The sequence below is a fragment of the Pristis pectinata genome, chromosome 11 (genome assembly GCF_009764475.1).
Source record: "Pristis pectinata isolate sPriPec2 chromosome 11, sPriPec2.1.pri, whole genome shotgun sequence".
In the NCBI taxonomy this organism is placed as follows: Eukaryota; Metazoa; Chordata; class Chondrichthyes; order Rhinopristiformes; family Pristidae; genus Pristis; species Pristis pectinata.
Genome location: NC_067415.1, coordinates 20,290,013 through 20,307,093, shown reverse-complemented (window position 1 = coordinate 20,307,093; position 17,081 = coordinate 20,290,013). Strand labels below are relative to the sequence as shown.

The 17,081-nt window shown below is 41.9% G+C and overlaps 1 protein-coding gene across 1 annotated transcript in view; it reads right to left on the bottom strand.

The window, feature by feature from the left end:
• Window positions 1-13,424, bottom strand: part of vps36 (vacuolar protein sorting 36 homolog) — a 49,952-nt gene extending 36,528 nt beyond the window's left edge. Inside the window, 3 exon segments of the mRNA XM_052026628.1 lie at window positions 6,103-6,173; window positions 8,309-8,377; window positions 13,071-13,424. Coding sequence (XP_051882588.1) covers window positions 6,103-6,173; window positions 8,309-8,377; window positions 13,071-13,166 — 236 coding nt within the window. The 5' untranslated portion in view covers window positions 13,167-13,424.
• Between the last annotated feature and the right edge of the window lie 3,657 nt (window positions 13,425-17,081).

Here is a 17,081-nt window from a genome sequence, read left to right as displayed (position 1 = left end):
GAAGAAAACTAAGTTTCAGCTTTGTAACATGCATTTAAACAGTGATAATGAATGAGTGTTCAAAGGTTCACTCTCCTCAGCATGGAATGGCTGTGACATGAAAGTATGGGGAAAACTGATATTAACTTAATAACAGGAAACAAAATGAAACTGATAATTCTTCTGTTGGCAATGTAGTCTTGATGACTACAAATAAATTCTATCGAAGGCACATATAGCCCATGATATATTTCAAAATAAAGCTAAAATACACATAGGATATTGCAATATACGTTGTCTGCGGAACTGCAGCAAATCATGCACCAGAGAGTAATGCAGCATGGAAGCTCGCCGTTCTAAAGAAGCAATATGTTAGATTGGCAGATTAGCAATCTTCCTAGATTAGCAACCAAGTACTTATATTTAGGGCAAATATAATGCTTTTAACATGATAAAATATCAAGCACGCATTACAAGAATGATAACTGGAAAAAAGTTGACAGCAACCCACATAAGTAATTTTTAAGAACAGTGACAGAGGTAGGTTTTAAGAAATGTCTTAAAGGAGGAGAGAAGCAGAGAAGTTATGGAAGAAAATTCCAGAGCTCAAGGCATCAGAAGGCAACTGACAGTAGAGTCAAGAAAATCTGGAGTGTGAATGAATTCAGATCAGGAGGAATGCAAAGATCTCACAAGTGCTGGTGCACCTTCTCAGTCCTCTGCCTTTATCTGCTGCAAATGTAGCAGAGATGGAGCTCCTGAGCTGTATTGGACAATGTTCACAAAAGTGTTGGAATTGGGAGCCAGAGTAGACCATCCAGCCGTTAGCGCCTGCTCCACCATTAATCCATGGCTGAAATTATACCTCAACTCCATTTGGCTGCAGTATCCCCACATCCCTGGATTAATATCCAGAAATCTATCAACCTCTGCTTTGAATGAACTCAATGACCAAGTCCCCATAGCTCTTTTGGAGAAAGATTTTCTAACATTCACGACTTTCTGCATGAAGAAGTTGCTTCTCATCTCAAATCCTAAATGGCCTAGCCCTTACTGAGACTGACCATTGGTTCTACACTCCTTGGCTGCAGGAAACATCGTCCCTGCAAGCACCCTTAACTTCTGTGAAGTTAAGACACAGGCATCAAACTTTCATATGAACATAAATTTAGAGAAGATGGAAGACGAGACATTGGCCTGGAATGTATTGGGTTAATCAAGTTTCGCATTTCAAGGGCATACATGAGGTTTCAAGCAAATGACTCGAAAATTTGGAGCCAGTGGATGTTCTTATTCTGCTCATGCTTGACAAATACACTGGAATTTTTTTGAGGATGTAACGAGCTGGATAGATGAGGAAGAACCAGTGGATGTGGTAGATTTGGACTTTCAGAAAGCTTTCAATAAGGTCCCACATGAAAGTATAGCATGCAAGGTTAAAGTATGAGATTGGAGGCGAGGTATTGATCTGACCAGAGAATTGGTTGGCCCTTAGGAAACAAAGGGTAGGAATAAATGGGTCTTTTTCTAAATGGCAGGCAATTACTTGCAAGGTACCACAGGGGCTGGGACTCTGTTGTTTGTGAAATATATCAATGACTTGGATTAAAATGTAGGTGGGTGGATTAGCAAATTTGCAGATGACACCAAGATTGGTGGAGTTTGGACAGTGTAAAGGGCTATCAAAGAATACAGCAGGATATAGATTGGTTACAGATGTGGGCAGAGAAGTGGCAGATGAGTTTAATCCGGGCAAGTGTGAGGTGTTGCACTTTGGGAGGTCATAAATGAAAGGAGAAAGTATCCAGTTAATGACAGCATTGAGGTACAAAGGGATCTTGGGGTCCAGGTCCATAGTTCACTGAAAGTGGCTGTGCAAGTGGATAAGGTGGTAAAGAAGGCATATGGCATGCTTGCCTTCATTGGTCGGGGTGTTGAGTATAAGAGCAAGGAAGCAATGCTGCAGCTATATAAAACTTTAGTCACATCATACTTGGAGTATTGTGTGCAGTTCTGGTCGCCCCACTATAGGAAGGATGTGGAGACTGGAGAGGGTGCAGAAGAGGTTTACCAGGATGCTGCCTGGATTAAAGGGTATGAGCTATAAGGAAAGCTTGGACAAACTTGGATTGTTCTTAGAGCTTCAGATGCTGAGGGGAGACCTGATAGAGGTTTTTAAAATTATGAGAGGCACTGATAGGGTAGACAGTCAGAATCTGTTCCCCAGGATAGAAATGTCAAACACCAGAAGACATGCTTTTAAGGTTGGGGGGGGGGGAGGAGGATTAGTTTAAAGGTGACGTGAGAGGCAAGTGTTTTTTCTGCAGAGAGTGGTGGTGCCTGGAATGGGTTACCAGGGGTAGTAGTGGAAGCAGGCAGTTTGGTGGAGTTTAAGAGGCTTTAAGGTAGACACACGAATATGAAGAAAATGGCAGGATAGGGATGATACACAGGAAGAGGACATTTAGTATAAATTGGCATCAAGATCAGCACAACATTGTGGGCTGAATGGCCTGTCCAGTGCTGTACTGTTCTATGGATCAGTGCCAGGGCCCCAACTACTCACGGCACATTTTGGATGCATAATGTAGATAAATGTGAGGTTATCCATTTTGGCAACAGTAATAAGAAAGCAGATTATTATCTAAATGACAATAGATTGGGAAAAAGGGAGGTGCAATGAGACCTGGGTATCCAATGGACAGGAAGTCCAGGACTAGGGGGCCATAATCTAAGGATGAGAGGCAGCCATTTAAGACTGAATGGAGGAGAAATTTATTGCCCCAAAGGGTGGTGAACCTTGGAATTGAAAAAAAAAGGAATACAAATGCTGAAAACTCATTGATTTCTTTCTAATATTTAATGTCTTCTTTATTTAGAGTATTGATATTACATAGAACAGTACAGCACAGGAATAGGCCCTTTCGCCCACAATGTCTGTGCGGACCATGATGCCAAATTAAACTAAATTTCTTCTGCCTGCACATGATCCATATCCCTCCATTCCCTGCATGTCCATGTGCCTCTCTAAATGACTCTTAAAAGTCACCATCATGTCTGCTTCCATCATGACCCCTGGCAATACATCTGTGTAAAACAAAACTTTGCCAGCACATCTCCTTCCCCCTCTCTCTTTATAGCTAGTATTTGACATTTCTATCCTTGGAAAAAGACTGACTATCTGTCTGCCTCTCAATTTTTATAAACTTCTATCAGGTCTCCCCTTACCCTCTGACACCCCAGAGAAAACAATCCAAGTTTGTCCAACCCCTCCCTATACCTAATACTCTCCGATACAGGCAGCATCCTGGTGAACTTCTTCTGCATCCTCTCCAAAGCCTCCACATCCTTCCTGTAAATGGGGCGACCAGAACTGCACCAAATGCAGCCTAGCCTACGTTTTATACAACTGCAACATGACTTCCTGACTAAGTGCCCAAATGAAGGCAAGCTTGCCACTTGCCTTCTTTACCCCCTATCTACTTGTGTTGTCACTCTCAGGGAACTGTGGACTTGGATCCCAAGGCACCCCTGTATATCAATGCTACCAAGGGTCCCGCCATTTCCTGTATTCTTTCCCTTTACATACTTTGTTTAAAATAGATAAAGGGACTACATTATCTGGCACTGTTGGAAATTATGTCAACTCCAGGCTTAAAAACAAGTTTGATCACCTGCTGTACCATCAACATTACACCGTTGTTTAATCAACTGTCCCTCATTTCTTCCCTCTTTTCCGGAAAGTCAACGTTAATCTAGGAAAGCCAAAAGATCAAGTGCCAAAAGATTGTAGGCACTTCCCAAAAGAATAATAAACTAAACTTATTAATTACTTCAAAACTTTGTTAAAGCACACGTTTCCTACCAAAACAAAAGCTTCAGTCAGATTTGCTGCCAAGAGAAACATACCATGCTTTCCTTACAGGTATGAAGATTATATAAACAGAATTTATTGGAACAAATTATTATCCCTAGTTACTATTTCAAAACTAATATCTATGAAAATAAAACAGCCTTTTTCTGTTTTTGATTTCAATGTTATTAATTCAGTATCAAAGTTATGATTTTATGGAATTTCTATTTTTTTTAAATTTAGGATCCAAGGCTGGATAATAAAGGCCACATTGTTTCAGAAGAAACAAGAGGTGATTAACAAAATAAAAAATAAGTGACAGACCATATATCCAATAATAATTACAATACATTGAGAGTATACCTTCCCTGAAATCACATCATTGAAAGCTGTGTAAAGTACAGCAAATCTCCAGAAAGCAATCTTTCAAACAAATAATCATCATTCTGCACACTGTTTTTTATTTTACAATTAATTTTGCTTTATTTTCCTAACAACAATAACTTTCACTTTTGTCCTATTTCAAAATTATTAACTGTATCACTATAACCTATCACTTTATACTCAAGTCACATCTGACAAGACCCCTTTGTGGTCTGACATTCCATAATCACAGAATTTTGCCCTTTTCACGTGTTCTGATTGTCCCATTATCATTGTATTAGAACCAATATCTGCTGTACCAATATTAACTGTGAGGGTCCGAATAGTGACACTAAACTTCTAATAGCAATTGATTTGTATCTTACTAAATTCGACACACAAAACATTTTAGTCACTTGAACTGCAAATAATTATATCAAGAGTACATAATCCTTTTGATCTTAAGTAGATTTAATTAGTAACAACTGTTAAATGGGTTAACTATCAATGCAATAATAACTCTGATTAGCAGATGAAGTGTGGAATCTGAAATGAAGTTAATCCATCTTCACCCCTTGCCCTCCTGGTTCTAACCACCTACTACCCACACACTTCACCCATCGTATCCTCTCCCCACCTGGTTCCATCTGCCATTCCTCTCTCCATTAATGGTCCTTATTATCACCTTCATTACTTATCAGATTCCAGCACTTGTTGCCTTTGTGTCCTCGCTTATCATCTCCAACCTCTCTCTCTCCACCTTCACACTCCATTCCCCCCCCCCCCCCCCCCCACCTAGGTCCATTTGCCTTAATTTTTTCTTGTCTGCTTCCACCAATCACCCACCTGCCTCTGCCTCTCAACTCCACCCCTACCTGGTTCCTTCTGCTCATCATCTTCCACCCCTCTGCAGTCTGCCTATCACCCACCAGCCTCCGTCTCACCCTTCCCCCTCTCCTCTTTATACTGGCCATCTCCCCCTCAGTCCTTGTCCCGAAACGTCGACAATCAAAGACCCCACCCACCCAGGACATTCTCTCCTCTCCCATCAAGCAGAAGATACAAAAGCCTGACAGCACATACCACCTGGCTCAAGGACAGCTTCTATTCCGCTGTTATAAGACTATTGAACGCTTCCCTAGTACGATAAAATGGACTCTTGACCTCACAATCTACCTCGTTATGACTTTGCACCTTATTGTCTACCTGCACTTTCTCTGTAGCTGTTCTGCATTCTGTATTGTTTTACCTTGTACTACCTCAATGCACTGTGTAATGAATTGATCTGTATGAACGGTATGCAAGACAAGTTTTTCCACTGTACCTCAGTACAAGTGATAAACTAATAATAATTCCCACCCACAGATACTGCTCAACCTGCAGAGTTCCTCCAGCAGTTTGTTTTTTTGCTATAAATTCTTCTGAGTTGGTGGCAAGCTTGGTAGATAAAAGCATAACCAAAATGCTGCATGTGCTGGAGCTCTGAAGTAAAATCAGAAAGTGCTAGAAATACTCAGGTCAAGCAGCGCCTCTGGTCATAAAACAAAGTTAACTTTTAAGGTTGATAATTTTTTTTATTATTGGAAAAAATTTAGAATTGAAGTTCAGGTTTAAGCAAAGGAAGTAGAATCAAGGGAAGTAGTGCAGAATAGCTGCCAGGAAGTTCAGAACTTCTACACTTACTCGTGTGTGAACAGGAATCCCCAACTTGCTGGCACCTATGTAGGAAATGTCAAAGTTCCACACAGGACTGGTAGTATTTTCCCATAAAATTCAAGCCAACGTCTCATACAAATGCTTTCATCAGAATCCATAGAAATCAATGTTTTTTTGGATTAAATTCAGTGTGTTACAGGATAAGGGATACAGAAGATGAGTTTACAGAAGTTCAGTGTTCAAAGCCTGACCTTTTTCCTATTCCAGCTGCTTGTTCTTCAAAGAAAATAATCTGTGAGAGAGGTAACGCGATGCAACATTCCTGTGTTAAAAGCAAAAGGAGAAATAATTTAGTGGCTAAAATCCATCAAATTTTCAATTTGAAAATTGCAATATGCAGATAACCATCTTCAGCAATAAAGCCATGATATACTGGAAATACTCAACATAGCAACTGTGTTCTTTCCTCATTTCTGAAACATGAACTATCTCTCTCTACCAGAGAATGTGCATTTCCAGTATTCTGTTTTTAATTTCCTTTTTCCAGCATTTTTAAAACTTAGCTTAATTACATTTTGATTTCATCAAGATGCAAGAAAATACTGAAAATAATACATTGCGCACCAGTAAATAAATTGATGCCAAAGTACTATAAAAAAATGAATGAAGGCAGTGTTATCTTAATGCTGTAATTTTATTATTTATGTAAGACTTTCCTGTGTTGTGTTTGCTCATGTGAACTGAGCAACTTGCCACCAAGCAAGAAGAGTGTGGACAATGATTGCACAGTTAGATGAGACTGAAATCCTCCTGTACATAATGTCTCTGGTTACCTTGGCCTACAGCACCTATAGTCAATAAAATGTTTATTTTCTACAGCAGACAAAAATATACAATATGAATAAACGACATGATAATTACATTTTAACCATTTTCACTGGTCCACAGACAACTAACTTATCACAAGTAATGATGCTCAGCCGATTTATTGATGTCTTTGTCAATGGGAGAACAATGGAAGCACAATTGTTCTGTATAAGCGTTAGAAACCTTATGAGCTATTGTATGTCTGTTAGTATCCTCTGTTGCACAAAGAAGTGTCACCCTACCCCCTTCTGTATTTATAACGTTGTAACTCAAGAGGACACACTATCCAAATTGCCAAGGTGTTGCAAACCCTTTTCTCTATCAACCAACTGGATACTGCCCTCACCTGGTTCCAGGCATGAAAATCGAAACAGCTGCAACATCTATTCCTGCTCCCCCAGCTGTTACATTTGGAGTTTGTCAAAGATCTAAACTTGGTGCCCTCACTCCTCACCTACCAGCTGCCCCTTAATGATGTCACTCATGAGAATGAAGAAGATGGCCAGAAAGCCCCTCAAGCTGGCTCCTTGTTAGTGAGCTCCCAGCTGACTGGGTGTTAGAAATCCACTTTGCACCCTTATCCCTGTATCCTTTGATTCTTTTGGCATTGCAAAAAGGAAGAAAAATCAGGTTTCAGGTGTTTACTGACAACATCCAGCCCTTCCTCAGCACTTCTCTTCACTGCTCCATTCTGATTAATCATGCTGTTTGTCTGACATCCAGTCCTGGATAAGTCCTCTAATATTGGGAAAATCAAAATGCTGCCATTAATCGTTCCTACAATTTCTAACCCTGGCCATTGCCTGCACCTGTCTCTGCAGTAACCGTGAGATGCTGAACTGGATTACTAGAAAGCCTGCCATCCTATCTGACTCTGTAACGAGTTTCTGACCACACATCTGCTCCAACACCTTCACCACTACTTTTGCCGTTATAAAAAAATCACTCATCGCTGCCCTGGTACAGTTCATGTGCTTCTGAAACCCTCATCCCTGCATTTATCACCTTGATGTTTGACTTTTCTGATAGTCTAAAGGGTTGAATTCATCCAAAACTCTGCCATCCATTCTTATAACTCACACAAGGTTCTGGTTACTCTTAAATCCCTGTCCTTGTTTGTCATTAGCTCCTTATTCAAATCACATCCGGAATCTAAAAATACTGATTCTAGTTTCTAAATCCACATGGCCTCACTCTCACCTACCTTGGCAATCTTCCTCAATGCTACAACCTTCTAAAATTTCTGTAGTCCTTAAATATCACTGATTGTAACTGCACTACCACTGTCAGTTCTGCCAGCAGCTGCCTAACTAGTGAATTCCCTCACTAATCTTCTCCTCAACTTAAATTCAATTTCTTTGACCAAGATATGGATACTGGTTCGAATAGCTCCTACTATTGCTGTGTGTTAAACTTCAACAGGATAAGTTCTTGTGAAGCACCTCAGAACCTCATTTTGCAACATTAAAAGTATTACTTATTTTATTTTTAAATGCTATTTTTGACAAACTTTTCAGAAAGTAAACCTTTTTAATATTTAAAATAATACATTTTGCATGATGCAATTGAAATTACTTTCAAGAAACTTACAGATCTTTTTTGGTCTCTCCAAAGTAATCTGTGTGTGCTTAGAAGAAGAGTTCCCAAGTCAAATTTCGTCTGCAATAAAGAAATTACATTTAATTGAATTCATATTAACAGATGTATTTTTCTACAAAACTTGGAGCATAGTTAGGCATTGATCATAGTAAGAGAGGAAAGGTTTCTGTGAGTCAAACTGTTATGCATTATGTTAGCAGGGACAATAGCAATATTATTTTGTAACATGACAATGTGGTAATAGACTTAAGGGTCTAATGACATTTTAAACAGGGCTGGATAGGGTGCCAATCTTCATATTAAAAAGTCATATGGGCACATAAGTATTCCAGAAGGTTTTTTAAACTGAAAACATACAATTGAAAAAAGATAACTGACTAATAATATCAATTCTCTATCAACAATCTTTTCTTCCCCTTTTCAGCCAGCAACAACAAAAAGCAGCAACCACTCTCCGCATTCTCACTAATGTCTCTCACATGGTAACATCTATTCCTATTCATACATGTTTGATCTACTGTTGAAGGCTTCATAACAGACAAGCACAATTTATATATCATCCATCTAAATATGTGAAGACTGTTTCCATCAAACTCTTGGGGGAAAATAAACAAAGCAGCTTGCAAATCTCCCCATGATGAAAGAATATACCCTTTTTATTCATTAAATGTTGATGATGTACAGATGTCATCCTGAAAATTGAATTTATTCAGAACGTTCACATGGTTGAAAGTTCTTCTCTAAATATTGTAGGGTAAAATATCTAGTCAAAAACTGTCCAGTATTGAAAGTGATAAAACAAAAAAAAACTATGCTGTTATAAATCAAGCATAATAAAAATAAGTAATTTTGTTTAATTTTTCATTGTGGAAGCTTAAAATTAAAATAGTGAAATTGCAGATCAATATAGTTGTATGCAGTTAACATTGTTCCATGACACCACCTGGTGGTCATACACTTTAAGATCCAGTACTTGTAAATGAGAGGATGACAAGACATAAATTTTTCTGTACCTGGCTACTGCAACACTTTCAAAGATCGAGAAGGTGGCTACTTTTCAAACAGCGATCACTGCTGGGTGACGAATACCACTATCATCCCAGTGCCAAAGAAAAATAAGGTAACGTGCCTTAATGACTACTGCCCAGTGCCTCTGACATCAATCATCGTGAGGTGCTTTAAGAGGCTGGTCATGGTACACATCAGCTCCAGCCTCCCAGGCAACCTTAACCCACTGAACATTCACCTACTGCCGAAGGTCTATGGCAGACACCATCTCCCTGGCCCTATACTCATCTCTGAAACATCTGGATAACAAAGGCACGCATGTCAGACTCCCATTTATTGACTATAGCTCTGCCGTCAACACCATAATTCCACGCAAACTCGTCTCCAAACTCCTAGACCTAGGACTTTGCACTCCCTTTGACTTCTGACCAACAGACTGCAAATCAGTAAGGATAAGCAACAACATCTCCTCCACGATTATTTTCAACACTGGTACCCCATGAGGCTGTATCCTCAGCCCCTTACTTTGCTCCCTATACATTCACAACTGTGTGGCCAAATTCTGCTCTAGCTCCACTACAAGTTTGCAGATGACACTACCATAGTGGGTGAGATCTCAAACAACAATGAGACAGAGTACAGGAAGGAGATAGGGAGCCTAATGGCATGGTATCAAGACAATGACCTTTCCCACAATATCAGCAAAATGAAGGAGCTGGTCATTAATTTCAGGAAGCAGGTTGGAGTACACACTCCTGTCTATATCAATGGTGCTGAAGTGGAGATGGTTGAGAGCTTAGGGTGTAAATATCACCAACAACTTGCCCTGGACCAGCCATGTAGACACCATAGCCAAGAAAGCACACCAGTGCCTCCAAATCCTCAGAGGCTAATGAAATTCAGCCTATACCTGGTAAATCTTACCAATTTTTTTTTTAAAACAGATACACCATAGAAAATATCCTATCTGGATGCATCACAGCTTGGTATGGCAACTGCTCTGCCCAAGGCTGCAGAAATTGCAAAGAGTGGTGAATGAAGCCCAGTCTATCATGCAAACCAGCCTTCCCTCCATTGACTCCATCAACACTTCCTGCTGCCTCAAGAAAACAGCCAACATAATCGAGGACCTCTTCGATACCCATCATTCAGTCTTCTCCCCTCATCAGGCAGAAAGTACAAAAGCTTGAGAGTACGTAGCACCAGGGTCAAAGGCAGTTTTTATCCTGCTGTCATCAGACCCTTGAAACAACCTCTCAACGCTGAAAGAACACCTGATCTCCCACTGTACCTCGTCATGGCCCTTGCACATTATTTGTCTACCTGCACTGCATCTTCTCTGCAACTGCAACACCATATTCTGCATTCTGTTTTTCTTTCTACTACCTTGATGTACTCATGTATGGCATAATCTGTCTGAATGGCATGCAAACAAAGGTTTTTCCACTGTGTCTCGGTAAATGTGCCAATAATAAACCAATACCAAGGTAAAAAGGAAAAAATATTATCCAAATATTTTGCTGGGACACAGAGCCTTCTTTTATACTGCATCAAGACTGCAATCTTGAGAAGGCATGCAATATCACTCTATTGCTTTACAGAAAGCAATGATGTGATTCCATTAGTTATTTTCTTTAAATAATATTATTGTCTACTTTTGTTTTTAAAAACTTGCTGGGGAATTGGCTGTCCTATTCAAAAGACACGGATGCACCACATTCAGTGACATTATAGCACACAATATGAGCATGAGAAATGGGCATGAAGATGAAGGGATGTGCTTCCACCATCAACTGCACAGACAATAGGAAGACGGCAGCCCATGCTGGCTTCAGATCTAACCCAATCTGGCAGGTTTTCTCCTTATCAGGTTGTGGGCTGCAGAAGCCAATGCCAAAAGTTTCTAATGTATTCTGCTGCTGCAAAAAGCTAATTTTCATGGCATTTACACCCTGGGTACGTATACCTATGACAATAAACTTGAACTTGAAAAGGACAAAAATCTTTTAATTTGATGCCTTTGACACCCATGAGCTTAGCCAGAGGAGGCCAAAGGTGGGCCAAGGCACACCCACTTGGAAGACAGCAGCAAATAAATTTTTTTTTTTAAAAACTGCAGATGCTGGAAACCTGAAATAAAAATCAGAAAAGGCCAGAGACACTCAGCAGGTCAGGCAGCATCTGAGAAAGGGAATTAAAAACAAACTCCTGGAGAAATTAAGCAGGTCAAGCAGCATCTGTGGAGGCAACAGACCCTGCATCAGGACTAAGAGCGTAGAGGAAGATAAACAGTATAAAGAGAATTGGGGGGGGGGGGAGGGTGCAGTTGTTGAGACAGGGGCTGGTAGGTGATAGGTGGAATCAAGTCAGGCTGGGGTTGATGGGCAGATGGAGCCAGGTCGAAGAGGAGATGCGAAGGGTAGGCCAAGGGAGAAGAAACCTAGGTAGATAAGTGTGAGGGTGATGGACAGGTGGAACCAGATGGGGAAGCGTAGTGGATCTAGGTCTGGGGAAGAATGGAACAGATGAAAAAAGGGAGAGAGAACGTAGGTGGACCAGTTGGAGTGGGACAAGAACACAGGGGGTGTGGGTTACTGGAAAGTGGGTCCACCTGGTTCGATCTGCTGATTACCCCTCCCTTATCTGGTTTCACTCATCACCTTCCAGCCTCCGTCTCTATCTTCCCATCCCACATGGCTCCGTCTCCAAACCCCCTTTGTTCCCCTTATCTGATTTCATCTATCACGGGCAGCCTCTGTCTCTACCTTCCCCCAACATTCCCCCCCCCCCCCTAGCTCCATCTGTCCATCATCTGCCCCCTCACTTAATTCCACCTATCACCTACCAGCCCCTGTCTCACCCTTCTCTCTCATCTCTTTACACTGGCTACCTCCACTCTACATTCTCAGTCCTGGTGCAGGGTCTTGACCGGAAACGTCAACCATCCCTTTGCCTCCACAGACGCTGCTCGACCCGCTGAGTTCTTCCAGCAATTTACTTTTTTTGCTGCATATTCCAGCATCTGCAGTCCCTTGTGTCTCCTGACAAAGGGAGTTAACGTTTCAGGTCAAAAATCATTTAATAGAACTTGAAAAGAGAGAACACGTTAGTTTTAGACCGTCCTAACCAGTTTGTTTCCACCAACACATTCACTCACTTGGCCTATGTTGCTTACAGCATCGAAGATCAGAATCAAGCCCAGGTCGCTGGAGCTGTGCAACAGCAGCTCTGCAACGGCACCACTGTTTTATGTGTTAGTATGTGTGTGTTTCGGTGTTGCATTTTAGTATTATTAAGCCCCTAAGGCCTCTCATGAAAAGAATGCTAAAGGAAAGTTTGGGTCAAGAGAGAATACTTTAGTGGTATTGGAATTGTTTATTATTGTCAGCTGTAATCAGGCTATAGCATTGTGATAGTGACTGGGTGGACAATAAAATATTCTGGCTCCTCCACTGGCGACACCATTGTCCCTTGATCACCATTCCTTCAGGTTACAGCATCCCACATCCTGACTGTACATGGCCATTAATAAAGTTGGCAGCTGCCTTTTTTTTTACCATGGGCCTTTCCAATAGCAAAAACAAGTAGATTAATCAAGGGTTTTGTTAACTCGCTGATACTTTCATGCTTTTGCATCTGTGCAAGAAAAGTTTCATCTTGAGGCCAAAACCAGGCCCAGTTCCGCCTGGGGCTCGCGTACTCTCGGAGCGGCTGGGCCCAGGCGACGCAGCCCCACTCGCTTTACCTTTTCGTCGCCGTCGTATAATCGGACTCCGCGCTGCTGTATCACCAGGGTCTCGTTAATCTCTAGCAGGCCGCTCACCCACACGAACCGGTCCATCGCCGAGCGGCCCCCGGACCGTCCAGGCCCAGCTCACTTCCGGCACCAGCAACTCCTGCGACACCACCACCTACCGGACGGTTCCCGTTGGAAAGGAGAGCAGCAAATGGAACATCTCTGCTCCAGCCAGGGTATCGTTACAACGCTCTCCCAAATCCTCTTCACTGCCGGATACAACAACATTTCTAACAGCAGCATAGAGTAATTCCTTGGTTTACGAGTTTTCGCTTTAACGCCTTTGACAAGGAGCACTGAGACACAAGAAGTTCTGCAGATGCTGGAATCTGGAGCAATACACAAAAAGTGCTGGAGGAACTCAGCAGGTCAAGCAGTATTTGTAGAAGGAAATAAACAGTTGACGTTTCGGGCGGAGACCCTTAATCAGGATTGGAAAGGGAGAGGGCAGAAACCAGAATAAGAAGGTGGGGGGATGGGGAGGAGGAGGAGGAGCACACGCAGGCAGGTGATAGGCAAGTCCAGGTGAGAGGAGTCTTCACCATGTGTATAATTTATGTTTTTCTTCTGATTGCTGCTTATCTGATGTTATATGCCTGTGATGCTGCTGCAAGTAAGTTTTTCATTGCATACATGTACTCCTGCATATGACAATAAACTGACTTGAATTCACAATCTACCTCATCATAGTCCTTGCACCTTATTGTCTACCTGTACTGCACTTTCTCTGTAACTGGTTTGCGGATGACACCAAGATAGGGGGAGGAGTAGGGAGTATTGAAGAGATAGGAAGGTTGCAGAGGGACCTAGATAGTTTAGGAGAATGGGCAAGGAAATGGCAGATGAGATTCAATGTAGGGAAATGTGCAGTTGTACACTTTGGAAGCAGAAATAAGCGGGCAGATTATTATCTAGGAGGAGAGGAAATCCAAAGCATGGAAGTACAAAGGGACTTGGGGGTACTCGTGCAGGATACCTTAAAGGTTAACCACCAGGTCGGATCGGTGGTAAAGAAAGCGAATGCTATGTTGGCATTCATTTCGAGAGGTATAGTGTATAAAAGTAAGGAAGTAACACTTACTCTACGGGGCACTAGTGAGGCCTCATTTGGAATATTGTGCGCCGTTTTGGGCTCCACATCTTAGGAAGGATGTGCTGACGTTGCAGAGGGTTCAGAGGAGATTTACGAGGATGATTCCAGGAATGAAAGGGCTTACGTATGAGGAGCGTTTGTCGGCTCTTGGACTGTACTCGCTGGAGTACAGAAGAATGAGAGGGGACCTCATAGCGACATTTAAAATATTGATAGGAAAGGACAGAGTAAATGTGGCTAGGCTGTTTCCCTTGGTGGGTGAGTCCAGGACCAGAGGGCACAATCTTAGAATTAGAGAGTACAGTTTCAAAACAGAGATGAGGAAAAATTTCTTCAGCCAGAGGGTGGTGAATTTGTGGAACTCCTTGCCACGTACAGCAGTGGAAGCCAGATCAGCGGGGACGCTCAAGGAGGAGATAGATAGATATCTAAATAGTCAGGATATCAAGGGATATGGGGATAAGGCCGGTAATTGGGATTAGAATAGTTTTTTTTTCTTCTTTCCCCATTCCCCATTTCTCATTTCTATTTCCCTTTCCTTGGAGCAGAGTCGATGGGCCGAATGGCCTGCTTCTGTTCCCTTGTCTTATGATCTTGTGATCTTGTGAACTGTAACACTATATTCTGCATTCTGTTGTTGCATTTTCCTTGTATTACCTTAGTGTACTTATGTTTTGAAATGATCTGTACAGATGTACAGGTTTCACTGTATCTCAGTACATATGACAACAATAAACCAATTCCAATATGCTATTCACTGCATGAGATTAATTCCATTGAACTTCGGTGCTGGACTAGAAGATTTTTCTGGACTATTGGATGCTATTTCAGTAATACTCCAACACGCTTTTAATTCACTTTTTTAAAACCATGCAACATAGTGGCCTGATAAGTTTAATATGAAGTGCAGGAACAAAGGGAGTTTCAAGGGAGCACAGCCAACAGAACCAGGGGAATCAAAGGGAACATGGTATCCGGGACTGGTTTCTGGAAAGGAAGCACAGAAACCAGAGCCTCACTGAGTGGATGGGGAATGTGGTAAATATCATGGCATGCTAAACCATTGGGATTTACGATTGGGCATATACTAGATTGTTGGAGTTTTTCTGCACTTAAGTAACTATAATGCATTTTGCAATCTCTTCTATTTGTGAAATTTCACTTAATGGACTATTTTCCCATTTTCTAAATTGGAAACAATCTCCAAATAAACTGCAGATGCTGGAAATGTGAAATAAAGACAGCAGGTCAGACGGCATCTATGGAAAGAGAAACGGTCAACATTTCAGGTCATTGAAATGGGGGGTGGGTGCGGCAAGAGACAAGCAAATTAGTTTTCGGTAGGAGAGAATGTGCGGGAGGAATGTTTAGAACAGAAAGAGTGTCTCTGATAGGATGATTTGAAATGGATTCATGGGGACAGTTACCCACACTTTAGCATCTTGGTCTGTGTAATGTGTTGTTAAGGATAAACTTGTTGGATCTGCTCAGCAGACCAGATGTATGGAAGTAACATAAGAAAAACTGAGCCAAAATGATAAAAAAACAGAACATGGAAAATGCTGGAAAAACTCAGGTCAGGTGGCATCTGTGGAAAGGGAAACAGTTAATGTTTCAGGTGAGGGATCCTCCATCAGACCTGAGAAAATGAGGAACAAATTATTCTAGGTGGCAGAGGAGGTGGGGAAGGACAATGGATGGAATAAAAAGAATTTCTCTGATAGGGTGAAGTCAAGTGGCAGGTAGCTTATCTCCTTTGTTCCATGAAAAGGTATCTGGTGGAGTGTCACATTGAAAGTGGTATGTTAATGTGGAACTGGTGGAGTGGAAGCTGAAGACAAGGGGAACCCTCTCTTTGTCTGGGTAGGAGAGGGAATAAGAGCAGAGGTGTGGAAGATGATAAAACAACTAAGAGCTTTTTTAACGCTCACTTTCAGGTTCTGGGAGTCACTGCTTCAGTTCTTCTGGTGAAGGTACCCTCCCAGTGTGGTTGGATGGGGAATTCCAGGATTTAGACCCACCAATAATGAAGAATCAGCAATATATTTTCAAGACAGGATGGCGTACGAGTTGGAGGGGAAGCTGTTCCCATGTACTTGCTGCCTTGTTCTTGATGGTAGAGCTCACAGGTTTGAGTGGTGCTGTTGAAGTAGCCTGGGTGGGTTGAGCGACTGCAGTGCTTTGTACACGGTAAGACTGCAACCTTTGTGTGCTGGTGCGGAGGATATGAATGTTTAGGCTGGTTGTTGGGGAGCCATTCAAATGGGCTGCTTTCAAAATTGAACTCTGAACAGAGAGTAGATGTTGGAAATTTGAAGTGAAAACAGAAAGTGCCAATAACGCTGAGTAGGTCAGGCAGCAACAGTGGAAGGAGAAACGCTTCGGGTCAAAGACCTTTTGTCGGAAAGGGCTGCTTTGTTCTGGATTGAGGGGGGGGGGGGACGGCTGTGGTTAAATGAAAAGACATCTTGGAAACACTGGTACGGATGTGTTCTGTCTTTGGCCCTCTTGGGTTGGTCTAAAAATCCAGAAACAACTCCCAACGGCGCATTGCTGCAACTGACCAGTTGAATATTTCCAGCATCCACAATGTTTGCATCCCACATTTCCAAGGTTTTTCTCCTCTGTATGTTTTTATTCGTTATCTCCTCATCAGTTTTTCAAATAAAAACCTTCTGTTGTTTTTCAAAAGATTGGTCAGAGCATCACGTGATGAACATCCCACAAAAGCCTCCAACCACCGAGAGAAGGGGAGCCTGAATGATTTCATTCAACTGTCAAAAGGCGGAACGGCGGGCGGTGACGTCACGCGCCGAACATTCCATCCTTCGCAACAGCGCGTTCCATTTCAGAACCCTCTGACATTT